Raw genomic sequence first — 17,762 nt, forward strand, 5'->3', positions numbered from 1 at the left:
TTTTTTTTTTTTTTTTAAAAGAGAGTGTGTGTGTTTGTGTGTGTGTGTGTGTTTTATTTTACCCCCACACACCCCCCCCTCCCTCCACCCTTCTGGCAGATTTTTGAGAGGGGGGTTTTTCTTTAGCAGGCTTTTAGAGCAGAGGTAATGCTTCTTACCTCCAAACTCTACTGTGCCATTTCCTGTCTTGCTTCCTCTCCTACCTGCCTTCCTACCCGACTTCCTCCTCTCTCGTCCTCTTATCTTTTCACCTCTTTCTTTTTTTAAAAAAAAAAAAAAAAACATTTTCTTTCCTCTTCTTTTGCCCCCTCCCTTCTCATTGCGCCTTCAAATCCTTTAACAAATCCCTTCTTTCACCCTCTCCCCCTGGCCTGGAAGTTTTGGCTTTTTTTTTTTTTTTTATACCTTGCTCTCACCCTTTCCTCCCCCTTCTTCTACAGCTTTTCTCTGCATTTCACCCCACCCCCCCTTTTTTCCTCCTCACCTACCCCCCTTATCACCTCCTCCCCTCCCCTCCTCCACCCCCTGTCCTTCTACTTCTTCTACTCCAATTTGTCATCAATCCCTCAGTGCTCTACTCACCTTCTGTCTCTTCTTCTTCTTCTTCTTCTCTTCCTCAGTGCCAGTCAACTCCTAAGCAGAAGAAGAATGCTGGCGGCGCCCAGAAGAAGCAGAGGAGCCCGGCCAAGCAGAGCGCCCTGACCCGAAAACAGCAGCAGCAACAACAACAACAACAACAACAAGCGCCGCCATCATCATCACCTCTGCCACCTGCAGTCCAGGAAGAGGAGGAGAAGGAGGAGCCGGTGACCAGGCCTCAGCCGCCGCAGGAGGAGGAGGAGGAGGAATCAGGCGAGGAGGAGCGAGAGGAAGCGGCGACAAAGCCTGTGAAGAAGAAGAAGAAAGGAAAGGAGCAGCAGGAGGAGGAGAAGCAGGAGGGCGACACAGACATGCCGTCTGTACAGATCAAACCGGAGCCAGAGGAGATGGAGTGCACGGTGAGGAGGAGGTGGTGGTGGTGTTGGGGGGGGGGTTGAATGGAAGTAATTGGTTGATTGATTAGCAGGAATGGGGTGGAGGATCTGTGGGTGAGGAAGCGGAAGAGTTGATGGGCGGATGGAAGGATGATAGTCAGGTGGGTGTGGGCAGGTGTGGCATCGCTGACGATCAGGCGTGTCCGATCACGCCGAGCTCACGCAGGATTAGATTCAGACAGACGCCGGAGGAAGATTTTATCCGGGGGTTTGAAACTCATCATGACGTCAGCAGGTTTTACGAATGAGTCAGCGATTAACTGAGAATCAATTTGTCAAATATTAATATGAATCTTTCCTAGAGTTTCAACTTTAGGGCGTCCAGATTTGATCTTGTATCTTTACATCCAAGAGTGAACAGCAAACACAGAGGCCGTATGTAGCGTAGAGCCATGGCCTCTATAAGGCTACATCCACACTAATACGTTCTACTTTTAAAACGCATCACTTTTGCTTTGTCCATATGACTGGACGGAGTTTTTGAGCCTCTAAGATGGAAACTTTTGCAAACGCTGCTGAGTTTGGATACGCCGCGGTTGCGTTTTAGTCTGGACGGACGGAAACTAAGACTACTGGAAACGATGATGCAGACACACTCGTGTTCGCTTCCTGATTGGATCTTATCAGTCACAATCCTTCCCTGATTCACGTGACCCCTTCCCGAGCGAAAACCAACGGCGTCAGCCTCGACTACGGGCGCTGACTTCAACATGGGTAACAATTAACAAAAGTTTTTGACCTCTTTGTCTTTGCTACAGCTGCCGACATTCACTTTTCACCGTTCCTGTTTATCCCTCTACTGCAGAGTGGGCAATCCACTTCCTGTTTACACCTGCACACGCATGCCTAGTGTGCGTGAACGGTCATTTTTTGGACGGTTTTAAAATGAAATGCTGTTACTGTGGGTGTAGCCCAACACGTAATCATATACTCCACTGTAGATGAGCCAGAGATCATCATCACTAGATTTCAAAGAGGCATTCTGGTTTTGGGTCCATTTTCTGTAATAGCAACAGGAGCAGTCACATGATCAGACGACCTCAGGTCAGCCGGACTCATTTGGAAGAGAAAACAAAGGCCAGTTGTAAATTTATTACCCAAACTGTCTATTTTAAATATCCAACACAGTTTACTGACGCCTTCCTGCTTCAGCTTCGACCGAACACACTTGCTGTAGTTGTGCAAACACAGTTTTCCTGTGTATGGAGGGATTATAACCCACATTTCAGCTGCGCTCGGGGGCTTGTTTACGACCTGTCTAGTCTGCTCGTCTCTTGTGTCACCATGGACAGAAAAGATGGACAAAACTACAAAAACAAACATCTAGAATAAACATTGTCATAGGATTATAAATGAACAGTTTCACCAATTATACCCGATGCACTGAGCTTGGATGAACCCATGTTAGAGGTTGGTGTGGATGGGTTAAGACGCTTTATCCGAGTGGCCGTTTAGACCGAACGCAGCCCTGCATTAAAAGAAATGTGCTGTGGGGGCGTGTTGTTTCAGGCGCTGCTGAGATGATGAAACACAATCCAGGAAAGTAACAGATCCGTGAGTTAGAGTCTCATCAGATGCCAAAACTCTGCACAACAGTTCATAAACTTATGAGGAAGGATTTCACTGCTCTGAAAGGTTACCACAGCGTGCCACGGTCGCCAGGTAAACAGTAGAAATATGGTGTTCACATGTCAGCACTGGATATTTGAAATGACAAAGGCTGATGTCGAGTTTCGTTTGGGGAAAAAGTCGACTTGGGTTCACCTTTTTCTTTTGCCAAGCCACCCCGTGTTTGTTTTACCAGATCCATGCAGTGCTGTTGTCAGTGTAAACGTAACTTAAGTCCTGACACCGTCTGGCTTTATGCAGCTTTTTGGATTCATAATATAAGTGTCTTGTGTCTTGTGTCTATAATAACTCAGTTTTATTGACAGTGGGCGGGAATTTATGTTTTTCTTTCACTGTTTGCATGAACACAGGATTTACCGTACAGATACTGCACACTGTTTTAGGATTGGCTCGCAGCGCAGCGTAAATTCTTCAGGAAACAATCACCTCGATTTAAATCTCTTCACATCTACCATTATCTTCAATATTCAGTGCAAACATGTCGGTGACTACTTGTCAACATTTCCTCTGAGCTTACACGTTTGTACAAGGTTAGTGTTGTAGTTCTGCGGTTTAGTGGCAGTGTGTGTTCAGTGTGAAGGACACCTCTTAGGTATTTACCTGGTCAACTGTGAGTTTCGGCTTTCCTGTCTCATATCTCATACATTGGAATTTGTGTGTGAACCTGGTGTTATTTTCACATTTTTTGTCAACCCCCCCCGAGATTCAGATCACCAAACACTCAAATGTACTCAGCTACATTTCAGTTTAATCAGTTGTTTCACACCGTATCTGTTCAGTAAATTTAATTGGTTTTTGAAAACCCTGCTGACACACGGACAAAGAAATTCTTCAAAACCGTATTAAAAAACACACGATTAGCTGCGGCATTTTGACTGTGAATAGAGTCGAGTACAGCGTGCACTAAGAATTTTAGCTGCATATTGAGATGTGAAACCGTGCCTCTGGCTGTTAGTTTGTGAAATTGGATCCTACCTGTGACTAATATCAACTCTAAACTGTTTGTTAACAGCTTTGCTTGACCTTTACCTGCGTCCTACGTTCATGTTTTGAGGATGTCTTCCTCAGGCCAGTGCCCTCTAATGCGAGTGTTCTGAGATAATTCATCACAGCGACACAGATGCATCCGTCTTTAGTCATCGCTCCACTTTATCATTCAGAATTAGCCGCGATTTGATTTCAGAGAGATGCAAGAAGTTTCCTATGAACAGAGGACGGAGAGGACTGGTGGAAAGGGAAGGGCAGAGTGAAATGGAGAGATCGTGGGTAGTGGATTGGTGGGTGGAGCGCAGAATGAAGGATGAGTCGATGATGGATGTAGATCTGAGGATAGGTGGAGGGAGTGCGAGAGTGAAGTTGATGGAGGAGTGATGGATAGAGGAAATATGCATGTAGAGGTGGGTGAGGGTGAAGCAGGTGGATGGATTGGGCGTTGGTGAGGTGGAGGAGGAGTTTGGAGATGTGATGGAGGTTTCAGACACCTGTCGATGCAGGTGAAGCTGTTTCTAGTGTTGAGTACCGCAGCAGATTCTAACCACCCAAACTCCTTCTTCTTCTTCTACTTCTGCTTCTTCTTTTTCTACTGTTTATTCCAAACAAACCAGAATCATAACACCTAGCATTTCCTGTGCGGCTCAGCTTTTCTTTCCCAGGAAGGAAGAACTTCCTTGCATTGAGTTTGCAGATGAGAGAGACAAAGATTTCAGTCAGTTCTTTTTTCTAGTAACTAATCCATGGTTTAGTTTATAAAATGCCAGAGAATTTGAAAAAAATAGTTCCCAGTTTCCCAGACTTTTTAGAGGCGATTTACTCCAGCGCACAGTCAAAATCCTAAAAAAGCTTCCAGTTTACAAAGAGAGGAATTCTCAGATTTGACAACCAGAGAATGTTTGGCATTTTATCGATTCGATTCTGATTTCCATGTAAGCACAACGCTAACATGACGGCTGATTCTATAGGATGTAAACAGCAGGTTCAGCAGTTCCCAGACCAGTTGGAAATCTCTGGACATTAAAAGTGAATGAGACCTTACTGCTGGAAGGCCTTTAAGCAAAGCTTTTAACCTCCCAGGGACTCCAGCAGCGGTGAATGAATTATTTGAACAGTGTGAATGTGAAGTTAAAAAAAAAAAGAAAAGAAAAAAGACTTGTGACCTCTGGCTGGCTTCCTTGGATATATAAAGACGACAGGATATATTAAGATCATGATGAGTCTTTGCTCTGTCAACATGATGTCAGGAAAATGAGGGAGCAGGAGGAGCAGTCTGGTCCTGATGTGTGGACGGATAAAAAGCTGCAGAAAGTCATTAAACACACTTCATGCACAAACACTTATTTGCTCTCACATGTCGTGGAGTGTGTTGACATTTGCGGTTTTTGCATTTGAAGCATCAAAGTTGACCTTTTGTTTGTTTTTTATCCCGATTGACTTTCAGCGAGCGTATCAGTAGAATAGGATCCGTGAAACAAATAGTCAGGAGGTCAGAGGTCACGGCAGCGCCAAAGCGCCCTGACAAGAGGCTGTGTGAATCATTTTGAGGAGAAAGACCAAACGTCCTTCTCGGGTCACCCTGCACGCCGCTTGAACTCCTCTGCGTTTTTTTATCTCTCAGGATCAAACTATTTCAGTCCGACTGTTTTGCTAATAAATAAAGCTAATCTGGAGCGTCGAGCTGCACAGTGATTTACACAGAACCTGGGAGTTTCTCTAAAGCAAGGGGAGTGCCTGTCCGCTTTTTATTTTTATGTCTGACTTTTTATTTTCTCAGATAAACAGTAAATGTCTCGGAGGGTTTGAGCAGCACAAATCAACCCGATCATTTCCCCAGAGGAATAATTCAATATTTAGATTGTTTTTAGACTATAACAAATCCATCATATCCAATCAAAATGTGTTCTCACACTGTTTGATTGCTGGTATTGTTTGATGAAGGTAGTTAATGAATGAATCTGTGCAATGACATTATTGGGAATAGACGCTTCGTAGCAAAAGTCCCCATTCCTAAATAGACACTGTTGGCCACGTGCACCTCACCTACATATTGTATATATCCGTCGTGTCTTTGTTGGTTTCTGCTTGTGATGTTCATCAGTAAAATCAGTTTGTGTGTTTTTTTTTTTTTATTACATTAAATTACATTAATCTCATTCATTTTTATATGTCCAAAGAAATCTACAAGAAGTGAATTCAAGCATTTATAGCTGATATAGTTGCTGCTATAGTTGGGACTCAATCCTTGTTTGACTTCTGTAGCAGTGTTTTTGATCAATTTGAATTACATAAATGGTATACATTTTTGACTGTAGTTCACTTAATTTCTCTTCTCTGATTGTCCTGAGGTAAAAGACCTAATCATTACTGGTGGTGACTTGAATATAATCATAACTGATGATGTCACAGGTTGGCAGTGCAGGCATGTTTCTAGCTTTAGTGTTAAGCTGATAGGTAGGTCTATGTATCTTGTTATAATCAGAGCCTGAGGAGGTCATAGAATAAAGGGTGTGAAGAGTAATGATAAGGTGAAGCCCGTCAGAGTCACAGGCACCATTAACTCAGACTAGATATGCAGGAAGGAGGGAAGGGTGTTGTCGGCTGGCTGAGGTATGAAGAGAGGAGGATGCAGGAAGTATAGAAAAGCAGAGGGAAGAGGAGATACGGAAAGAAAAAGAAATGATTTGATGGCGAGGAGACATGACGAAAGAGTGCAAATGGAGAGAGGTGGAGAGGGTGTGGACGCTCAGATAAGGACAGGCTGCACTGCAGGATTATGACTGCTGTAAATTGGTCCTCTGTGTTCCCTCCAATGTTTTCGTCCCAGTCGGCTCTTTGTTTTAGAAGATGAGACTGAGCTTGGTTTTCTTTAGGAAAGCTAACAGGCCTTTTACAAGAAGAGAGATTTTATTTTTGTCCATCCCAAAAAAAAAAAAAATCATTCAAAGGTTGATGGCGAACATCAGCTGTTTGGGAGAGTGGCTCGGAAATGAGAACACGAACCAAAATCGACACCAGAATATATTCTTCATCCTGGAGCACCTTGCTAATGCTGTAGCATACACTGCAGTATCCAAAAGTGCCGTTTGATATTTAAACTTTAACATTTAACCTTTAGTTTATGACCTCTAGATTCATATAATATAGAATTATTCAAACATATTTTTAATTTAATGAATGTCTGGAACTACCTTTGGTTAAGGAATATTCATCCGCCTCAGCAGTACATTTTCTGACCTGTCATTGCCTTGATTTCCTGTGGCAGCAGAGAAAATAGTCCTTACAAATAAACGTCCTGAGGCCTCTGCAAATCGATGAAGAGGCTCTCGGGGTAAAAATAAGAAGATTTTGGTTCAACTATTAGACATTTTTACTCCCTAGAAGCTGCAGTAATGATGGAGCTTTGGTCAGAGGGTTCAACTCTTCGCCTATAGCAATGACAGGTTTTCACAAAACTGTCAAACTAACTGATGTGGCCGTTCTTGTAATTACAGAGAAAAAGACCACAGCTCTAGCCGGTTAGCTGGACCCACAGTGAAGGCATGGCAACACTGGAAGGTGTTTATTACCCTGTTAACTTTGACTGAAATGGCGATAGATGTGCTGAGCAGGTTTTGTAACGCCATGTGACAAGATTCCTCCAGCCTATCTGTGAGGCAGGCAGGACAGCGCACAGACCTACAGATTGTGGTACTTTAGGTATGTGAGAATGTGGGATAGGCAGGACTGACTATTAGCAGGGAGTGGCGTGTTTGGGAAGGGAGATTGGAGGTAAAGTTAATCGGTTAGCATCTTTACCCATATGGAGCCAATGGAGGTTTTGGTGTTTCTGAATATCTCATATTGGAGGTTTGTCTTGATTAGGTTCGGTTGAAATCGGGTTTAGGATTGGGGTTAAGCTAAACCTCCACCATGAGAAATAAATAAACACACAGAGTTAGAAGTCTTTAAAGAAATAATTGAATAGTAAATTAATAGTTTATAACAGTGAATTTTTGCAGAGGCTGATAAATTAAATTTACTTCACCCACTAAGATTAACTTGAGCTGTTAAGCAGATCATATTCAGTTGGTGTCGTATTGATGAGCAAGTTGAGCGCTTTCACTTTCACTTTTTTGTTAATTTTTAGTGGCACGTAGTTGCTCTGATCCCCTTATCCTTTATCTATGAGCAAAGAGTTTGACAGCTAATTTGCAGCTAGTTTGATACAAAGCCGTGATTGTGGTTTGATTTTCTCACTCTACATTGGTCTGAAGGTTTAAAACCTGGGAAAGAAGTTAATTTTTAAATGTTGTCTTACCAAGGTTGAGTATTTGACAGGTTTTTGAACAGATAATGTCAGGTTTGCTTTGATGAATGAGCTGTTCAGCTGATGCTCCTTTATTGTTCTTATTTTGTGCTGACCCCATCTTTGACATTTTCAAAGCTTATCAAGGCAAGAGAGTGAGAAAGTTAAATCAAACCTGTCCAGACTTGCCACCAGTCACAGTAAGAAGCCAATTACATTTGGCCTATGGCTCTGTAATGGCTGGAATTTTTTTGTTTCAGTACATCTGATCACATAATTCGAACTTTTCCAAATAGAAAAAACAAAAAAAAAGGTTTGTAAATGTAAATTCTAAAAAAAAGTTTCACTCTCTTATGAGCACATTTGTCTCCAATATGATCTGAGGAGTTCCCCAAGGCTCAATAATGGGGCTTCTTCTAGATTTAAATTTACATGCCTCCATTTTCTCAATAAGTGCATTTTCACTTTTGTGTGTTTGTGTTTTAGCTAAAAAAACTGCTCTGAAAATACTGTTACATTATGTCAGTGCTCATAACTTTTGAAGGTTATTTGCCATGTTTTCAATGATTCAGTGATTCATTTTTTTATCAGTCGCCTCAGTTGATCATTTATTTAGCTGACTACAGGAACTGACTGACAAATAATATACAGAAAGTGTAATGTCAAGCTGAGGAACTGGTGGAGACTGTCGTGTAATTTGACCCCACAAGATCAAATGTGTTCACCTGCTGTGAGAAAGTAAACTCCGGTTTCGCTGATTTAAAAACATCTTAGATTTTGGACAAAAAGCAGTTTTAAGTCAGTGTTTTCACATGAGGCTGTGAGGGCCGAGGACTGGGGGAGGGGATTGGTAGAGCCCGATGTGTGTAAGTGCATTTGTGTTGTGTTGTGGCATGGTGTGGTTTGGGTTAGTAAAGGGTGGGGGCTGGGTGGAGTAGTATTGCGTAAGGCATCATTAAGCAGAGGGTGTGTATGTGCGTGCGTGTGTGTGTGTGTGTGTGTGTGTGCTGACCACACCTCTGTGACTGCTTCGAACAGAGGGGAGTGGAGTTTCCTGTCCAAAGATAAAGTCTCCAGGAAGCAGATCCTCCTGGTATTCGCTCCGTTGGGAACCTGCAGGCACTTAAACGCCTCACATCCTACTTAATGTTACATGTGTTGTCTTAACTCGAGTTTGTTTCTTATCACTTCTAATATGACTCGTGTATCATCAACACATCAAAAAAATTGAAAGGCAATTATCTGTAGATTTACTTTCTTGGTTAAGAGATAAATGATTTGGTGCTGGAAAATAGCGAAAAATACATCTGCCACCAGGTGATTAAGGTCTTTAAATACTGAACAACTCAGAAGCTGCAACCTGATAATTTCTGACTTTTATAATCAGTTAATTATCAAAATAGCTGCAGATTATCTCTGTTTTTTTGGAAACTGCAGGTCTCTGCTTGTATTTTAAGCTTGTGTCTCTTCGGTGTTGACCCGCAACAACAACTCCTGGAAGGGAGAGAACTTGTTGTGGACAGAGTGCATCGGGCTACAGAGGAAATGGCGTAGCGTGAGACCACGCTGAACACTATGGAGGTCACAGACAATCATACGTCAGTGTTATTGGGAGGAAAAAGGCTCTTGAATTCAGGAGAGGATGTGGTCTGGGATCCTGATTGCCGTTTCGTAGACACCTACACCGGCCACCGTGCACTATGACGTTAAATGCCTTGCTCAAGAGTAGCTGGACAGTTAGGACTAGGAAAGCTGGGGGCAGAGGGAGAGAATGAGGTGGCTGGTTCATACAAGTTAGCTTTTGTTTTGTCAGTGTGTCCGAACGAGGTCGAAGGTCATTCTGCGGCCTCGTTATGGATTTTCAGCAATAGTTAGACGGAGACTCTCTCTCTTCAATCTCCTTTTTATTTTTCCCCAGAACACACACACACACACACACACACACACACACACACACACACACACACACACACACACACACACATACACACGCACACACACTATCTCATCACATCTCTCTTTTTCCCGCCGTTGTTCGTCTCCTGCTTCCTCTTTCAACACTCTCTCTCTTTCTCTCCTCTGTCTCTCTTTTCTTTCTTTCTCCACTCTCTCTCTCTCACTCCCTCTCTCGCCCTAATAGGATATGTCGAGGGAGGCTCTGCTTCCGCCCGCCCCGTCGCCATAGCAACCACAGCTCTGGCGGGAGTTGCCGAAAAGACTGTGTAGCCTGACCCCCCCCAACCCCCTTTCCTATCCTCCACCTCTTTCTCCTCTTCCTCCTCCACCTTTCCAAACCAACCCCCCCACCACCTCTCTTTCTCTCCCTCTCTGTTTTTCTACCTCTCTCGCTCTCTCCCTGCCCCCTTCTCACTTTCTCTCTCTCTCCCTCCCTTTCTAACTCGCCACTTCAGCCAAAGGCGAACACACACATACACACTCACACACATACTGAATACCTGCCAGCACAGCACAGTGAATAGCCCTGTAATCTCTCTCTCTCTCTCTCTTTCTCTCTCTCTCTCTGTCTCACATATATACACACACAAACACACAATGAGGTCCTCTGTGCATGTGTGTGTGTGTGTGTGTGTGTGTGTGTGTGTGTCACTGATGTATGCACATAAACAAGTCAGTTGTCCTCCAGCAAACAGGAGCAGTCATGCACAAAGACAGGCCACAACACACTCTATTACTCTCTGTGTGTGTGTGTGTGTGTGTGTGTGTGTGTGTGTGTGTGTCTGTGTGTGTGCGAGAGCGTGAGACATAAGAGGTTAGAGGCCTATTTACTGTGCTTTTGCCAGGAGGGCTTTGCTAGCATGAGTGTTAGTCAGTGTGTGTGTGTGTGTGTTGTGTGTGTGTGTGTGTGTGTGTGTGTGTGTGTGTGTGTGTGTGTGTGTGTGTGTGTGTGTGTGTGTGTGTGTGCGCACACGCCTGTGTTCAGAGCATTCAATCCATTCAGAGGACAGCACATTCACAATTTTGGGATGCAGAGAGGGATGGAGAGATGGTGTCGGGGGGGAGAGAGAGAGGTGAATGCATTGCAGATATTGGACGGGTGCAGTTTCCTCTGCTGGTGCAGGATGATGATGTCATTGTTGGCAGCCCACTTCCTCCAGAGTGTAGCTTCCAGGAAGTAAGAGCAGCTGCTGTGTTTGGGACAGGAAGTCAGATATGACTTTATTCAGAGCTGATCTGAGTATCATGTAGTCCATTAAGCAGGTCGACTGATGTTTACCACTGATATCATGTTGTGTCCAGTCTGCTGTGAAATACATGAATGCGTGGGTCAGTTCTGCTTCCCCTGCTGTAGCATTCAGCTGTTTGTATGTGTCACCTGGACTGCTTGTAAGCTGGTTAAAGAGAAAGCCCCCTCCCCCCTCACCTGTCCAGTGTTTTCTCTCAACTCCATTTGTTCAATTCATCACACAGCTATAACAAATGAGTGCAACACTAGGAAAGTCTTCCAGGAGAGAGTGTGTTGTTATCCCCATATTTAAACCATTATTGTGTTCGGTTTGCTTTTGATCCTATCTTCCAGTGTGACCGTTCAGAACAGACATAAACTGTTTTGATTTCTGACAAAGTCACACAGCACGTTCTACCAACTGTTTCTTTTTGAGCTTTCGGCTCATTATACACAGTGTTTGCTTTTAACATTTACTGATTGGGGAGACACTTTTATCCAAACGGCCACAGCAGCAAACAATCATGTTTATGCAATTTTGGCAAAGATATCCATATCTATGTAAATATAATGGAGAAATGGGGCAAAAACTGGAAAAATGCAATGCCGAGTTCAATGACCTCTCAAGGTCACCAGAGGTCAGATACGTCTGACATAAAAACTCGGGGTATGTTAGATTATATGCTGAAACTTCGATGCTTTAGTTTGCCTATCTGCCCCAATATAAGTACTACATCTATTCAATAAGTGCAAGGAGATCAGGTAAAGAAGTGTACTGGAAGCTCATAGTAAGTGCTACTTAGGCATGGTAGTTTATCAATATGTTTGTTAGGATCACTGATCACAGACTGTGCACTGTGTGTGCACCCAGATAATTTGAGAGAACTGTATATCCACACTAGGCAGCAGGTGAGGAACGAGCCCAGTCATCCTGGCTGACACCGGGGAATTCGCACGACGTAAACAGTGGTGACACCCGATGAAGTAATGAGATTGTGGCAACAAAACAGGCGGAGGTGACATCTTGGATTATAGTTTGTTGTTGTTGTCTGACCTTATTTCACCTGAAACGCTGCCCAAACAGTTCATGCGCTTAGTGGCATATTATACGCTCGGTGTTGATCTGTGAGGACTCGCAACACGACCGAGGGACCTGCAGAAACACCGGAGATGTGAGATAGCCATCAGCCGTCAGCATGCGAAAGTGTCGTTCCGACCGGCCGCACTGGAAGGCAGAGTGGGAGATGTATGCAGCTCGTGTACACCTCAGATAAGGCGTACACAGTGTTTTCTAGAAGCAGCTGGAGGTGAAATGATAAGAAGATTAAATAGAAGACAAGAGACATAATCGTAGTTGTTTTGTTTCTCATTTAAAATCACAGTGAGCGATGACCTTTCTTTTTATTTATATTTGAGCCTTTATTTCCCCACTGATCCTCAGTGAAGCCAGTCTGTTTCAATACGAGTGCTGTAAATCCATCATTGATCATCCCTCTGATGTTTGATAATGATAACTGAGATATCGCAGTGATGATGGCTTACAGATATATGTGATAAATTAAACGCCACAGCCATGTATAGCCACTTGTCTGTAATGACAGGTGCTCTGGTTCCTCGCTGTTCTTCTTCTTTGCCGTTGTGGGAGAGGAAATGAGCTTCGTCCACGTGTCCTCAGTTCCACAATGATTGAGATTTATAAAACAGAGTGAGGAGAACTCACAGGTTTATGAATCCTGTGTATGGGTACAGTGGTTCTGTGTCGTTTCCATCATTGGAGATGTCTGAAAAGCACTTTTGCGGAAACGGCTGCACTTTGTCATCTTCATCATTCTTTGTAAAGAAAGAATCACCACGTTACACACAGGTTTCCTCGCAGCAATATAGATAGCTTAAAGTATTTGTTAATGTCTGTTATTGGCTCAGAAACAGACGTATTCATCTCCGGATACCAAGTATGAGTACTAACAAGCCGCACAGTTTTCACTTTCATCACTGCTTCCCGTCTGACATCAGCAGCAAAAATCTTCATGTTAACAAGTCATTCAGTCATTTAAAATTAGGATGTTATACAACCGAGTACAAAAAAAAAAAGTCCCAGCATGGTGAGATAAATTCACCTGGGTCCAACAACAATAGACTGTTTCCTGAGTTAAGCCGAGGTGTCGCGGGCGTTGACGTTATCCGTAACGAGCATCGCCGGTGTTGAGCGTTTGGCTCCCGGGAGCTAAGATGTTTGTGGTTTTCCATTTATTAAATGTGACGATTTTGAGATGAAGGATGGGTCTGTAGACTTGTCTCAACTCTGGTTTTTGTTTCTACTTAGGTGAATAGGCTAGTTTACGTCGCTCCACCCTTGGCAGTGCGTAGCAGGAGGGAGGCTTTTTTTTTTTAGAAAAACAAAGTGTTGAAAAGTCTTGTTTCATGATCAGTGAATTACTTGGCAGTCGATCCAAGGCCTCTGTTAAAAGCTTGGTATTGTGACACTGGATGCGTTTTTAGTTGTGTGACACTGCATCTGTAAAGAGGGCAAAGAGAAACTGAAAGTGGCACTTTGTTAGCAACCTGAGGGCACACTTGGATTACTGGAAAACCCACTGCGGGCACTGTTCATATATGAGTGACTCAGAGGTGTCAACCGAAGACCGTGAAACACGAGCACTGTCGAGCTGTTTTTCTCTCTGCCTACGCTTTCTGTACTGTATATTCACACAGCTGGATGCAACAAGTTCAGGCACATTTTAAAAAGATTACAGAGAAACGTATGAGAACTAATAAATGAAGTTTGGAGAGACGTTCTCAGGGACACCAAGAAAAATAGATTTCATGAGAGCGTATTATTGGATGGGGCGTTGCAACACAAACAATCAGACAGGTTTTAAACAAGTCTAGTTTAGTTCAGTTATGTAAAAGATTTGGAAGTTAAAACAAATGGTGAACTGCAACGGCATCCACATCTGTCTGTCGCAGAGCTCCCTCTCTTCCTTCTCTCTTCATTCAAGGTTTTCAAGTAAAATGTTCATAACGGACATGAAGGGTTTTCCAAACCATTGTAACAGGCGGAGAAACAGACCTTTCCTCTTGTTTTCAAGTGTGCAGAGACTAAAATAAGAAACTTTAGGTGAGGAATAAGAGCTTTTTTTTTGCATATGTCTTACCTTCAATCAGAGGCCTTCCTTTACGTTCTTTAGCAATTCTTTGCAAGATGAACCTTTCTGTCCCCGCAGTAATACGAGCTCGATTTTCCTTTATTGAAATATGACTGCATAAAGATCTAAATCTTTGTATTGAAGCACTTATTCATTGGCAAGCTCGTGGAATACTAACGGTATCTCTAATTAAACAACCATTCAATAAAGGTCTGCTAATTACGCCTTTATATGCTAAAGTCACGTACAGGGGTAGTATTAATTACAAGTTGAATATACATGATGTTCTTTGCTACAAATGCATAATTAGACATTGAGGCTCTTAATAAGATTCCTCCCTAAACATGTTTTTTACTCAGGTTGTCTTATTTATATATTTATTTGGTGTGTTTTGTGTGGAGGGGGATTTTTCTTTTGATTGGCAGATTTGATGAGTAATCAAAACTCGAGCAGAGTTTGCTTTAAGGTTAGAGTCGGGCCATCCAGTGAGGGACAGAGAAGTTACTAAGCACCCAGGAAATCAACACTGGCAACTCCTATTAGGTAACATTAGGCAGACGCTAACGCTGGCTAACAGACACTGTGAGCTGTGCTGGGATCAGCCTGCTGACAGGTGGGTGAACCAGCGACAGAGAGAGACAGAGAGAGAGAGAGAGAGGAGTAGACTTACACTTTAACGCAGGGTGGGGGGCAGTTGGTGTTTCTTCGGGTGGGTCAGGCTGTGAGGGGGTGGAGCCGCATATGTGTGTGTGAGTGTGCTAGGCGGGGCCGCGTGCTTCGTTGTTAATATCTCCCCCAGCTGTTGTTTTTGCTCTCATGTCTTTATTATATCGTCCATATCTGTCTCCACACCCCACGTCCTCTAGCACACACACACACACACACACACACACACACACACACACACACACACACACACACACACACACACACACACACACACATACATACAACACATGCACATATAAATTCAGCACCACACATATACTGCCTTTAAAAAATCATAATTAAGTAGTGCTGATCACATATGACATTGACAAGTACACACTCCCAGCAAATCAATGCCTCTCCCTTCATCTCTCATCATTCCACCCTTCTCCTGTTTGCTTTACCTCCCCACTGGATCCCGTTCCTTCCTCCATCCTCCCTTCACCTTCCACATACACAAACAGTCACAGCAGAGTTTGTGTCACCTCGAGACCTATTGATTTCTGCCTGTAGAAAAAACAACAACATCGACTTGGGGACTGAAAGTGTTTTAGGCTTCAGTGGAATTCAGATTTTACTATAACGCGTATGATCCTCTTGCTGTGTGATCTGTGATCATATTCACCACCGAAAGCCAGTATAAGTGAAGCAAGGGCGGTGTTAGCAGGTCTGTTGTTGGTTTTTTTTTTTTAGAACCACCTGGGCAGGAACTTGGCACATTTCCTGAACCTTGTTGGCAATTTCCACTGAATTTTCACGTTACCTGAAGAACGTGAAGATCTGAAGTATCAGACGCTCGGGACAACGCCACATTATCGTGCTTGAATGAATATTGTAAAACTAGAAAGGCCAGTAGCGGCAGAGAGAAGTGCAGCCCAGAAATCAGACTGGAACTTGGCTACTGCGGTTTGCACAGTTAAAGTAATAAGTAATCTATTGTGTCACAGGTTTGTGTAGAGGTTCCCGTGAGTGGAGTCATTTGTGACCAGCGAGACCTGCTTTGTTGGTCATTTGCAAACTGTGTATAACATTGTCTAAACGTTTCTTCCACTTGCTGAGGCTTGTTAGCGTCAAACATTTGCCAACGTACCAAAGTAAAGTGAGACTAGCCATCTTTTAGGGAGCAGGCTCTAACCTACAGTATGGAAATATTATTATAATCATTAAAAAGTAATTTCAAAGTGGGAGTTTGGAGTGGAAGCTGTTGCTCTTGGCTCCACTTGCCACGAAACCTGTCATCAATATGTTATGTGGTGGTTGACGTAGGTGTGTTGTTAACCTAGCACTGCCACCATATTTAGCGTTACCTATTAACCCCTTGTTAAATTGGCACAGTCACATAAAAAAAAAAAAAACAGTCGCTGACGCAGTGTTCAGGGTTCAGTTTGCGGCCGAAGTGTCTCTGATACGACGATGTTATGAGCTGTAATCATACCTACTGTACCATGTAAACACTCCTATGTGGACATATAAGGCTACTGTAAATCACTCATTACTTTATCTGTATGGGACCCAGCGTGAGGACAGCGTGATTAAGGTCCTTTGGACATTTTACATCTTTCTCTCTGCCTGGCTCTCTCCCCACTGCAGTCACAGCTGCTACCCGCCTCCATTCAAGTTAGAGATCACATGAATTAATTGCAAGGCGAAGACTGGGTGACCCATTTTATGGTGGAGCAGTTGAACTGAGAAGTGCAAGAGGGAGAGAGCGGAGTACTCTGGCAAGATCCACTGCAACACGTCACAGCTCAGTGAAGGTTTTTTTTTTTTTTTTTTTTGGTTTTTGGTTTTGTTGCACTCAGACACGTCAGGTTTATTGTTTTAAGGTGGATTGTGTTCAGGCTCCGTCAGATTGTTGTGATTGCTTCAGAGACCGTCAATTTATGATCCTGTGCCACTGTCTGACTCACAACCAATGCAAATGAATTCTGCTTCAGCGAAAGGTTACACTGTACTTTCAAGTGAAGTTCAGTCTCTTCCTTTGTGTGAAAAGAGAAACCGTGGGTCCGTGTGTTGATATGCAAATAAAGGGTCTTGGGGGAAAGGCTCGAGTGGTATCCAAACTGTGCAAAAGTGCAAGAAAAGAAAAATCCGTATTATGAAAAATATCACATATGGGGGGAAATATCACGATATTCAGTATCATTGAATATCAGCCCCAGCCCAGTGAGGAAACACTGCCTAGCCATTAAGTTGTATTGTGGTAAAATACCTGTATATAGTAATTTTTTTATAATATAGACAACATATTTGTGAGGTTGTACCACCTTTAATACTTATTTTAACGCTGTCTCCTGAGCTCAAAACATCTGCTGTTGCCCTCAAATCAACTTTCAAGAGTTTTTTTTTTTTGTAAATCAAGTTATTTAGTATCAGCCAAATAAATTTATTCGCTTTTGACATTGAAAACTGGATCTTTTAAAAGCAGTCAGTGGATACATTTTTAAAAAGGCTCTTTTGGTGGTTTGGATGGTTGTTATTAGCATATTTATTTTTCAAAATTCAAATGATGATATTCATGTGGACGAAAAACTTTTGCCACCTGAACAGAAAACCATAATGATACGTACAAAACAATACAATAAATGTGCTTAAAGGTCCCATATTGTATAAAGGTAGATTTCCATGTATTTCTTGATTATAGAGCAGGTTTAGGTTCTATATTAATACTTTGAAAGTATCAAAGCGCTCAGTCCTCAGAAAATGCACACAGCCTGTATTCAGAAACCAAGTCTTAAAACGAGCCGTCAGGACTTCTGTAACCTTGTGATGTCACAACAATG

General features: G+C 42.9%; 1 protein-coding gene across 1 annotated transcript in view; it reads left to right on the top strand.

Annotated features, from left to right (window-relative positions):
* The first annotated feature begins 950 nt into the window (after positions 1-950).
* LOC111217204 (Krueppel-like factor 8) overlaps positions 951-17,762 on the top strand; it is a 30,649-nt gene continuing 13,837 nt past the window's right edge. Inside the window, exon 1 of the mRNA XM_022738973.1 lies at positions 951-998. Coding sequence (XP_022594694.1) covers positions 951-998 — 48 coding nt within the window. The remainder of the gene's footprint in view (positions 999-17,762) is intronic.

Source organism: Seriola dumerili, unplaced genomic scaffold, assembly GCF_002260705.1.
Source record: "Seriola dumerili isolate Sdu_G_001 unplaced genomic scaffold, Sdu_1.0 BDQW01000040.1, whole genome shotgun sequence".
Taxonomy (NCBI): Eukaryota; Metazoa; Chordata; class Actinopteri; order Carangiformes; family Carangidae; genus Seriola; species Seriola dumerili.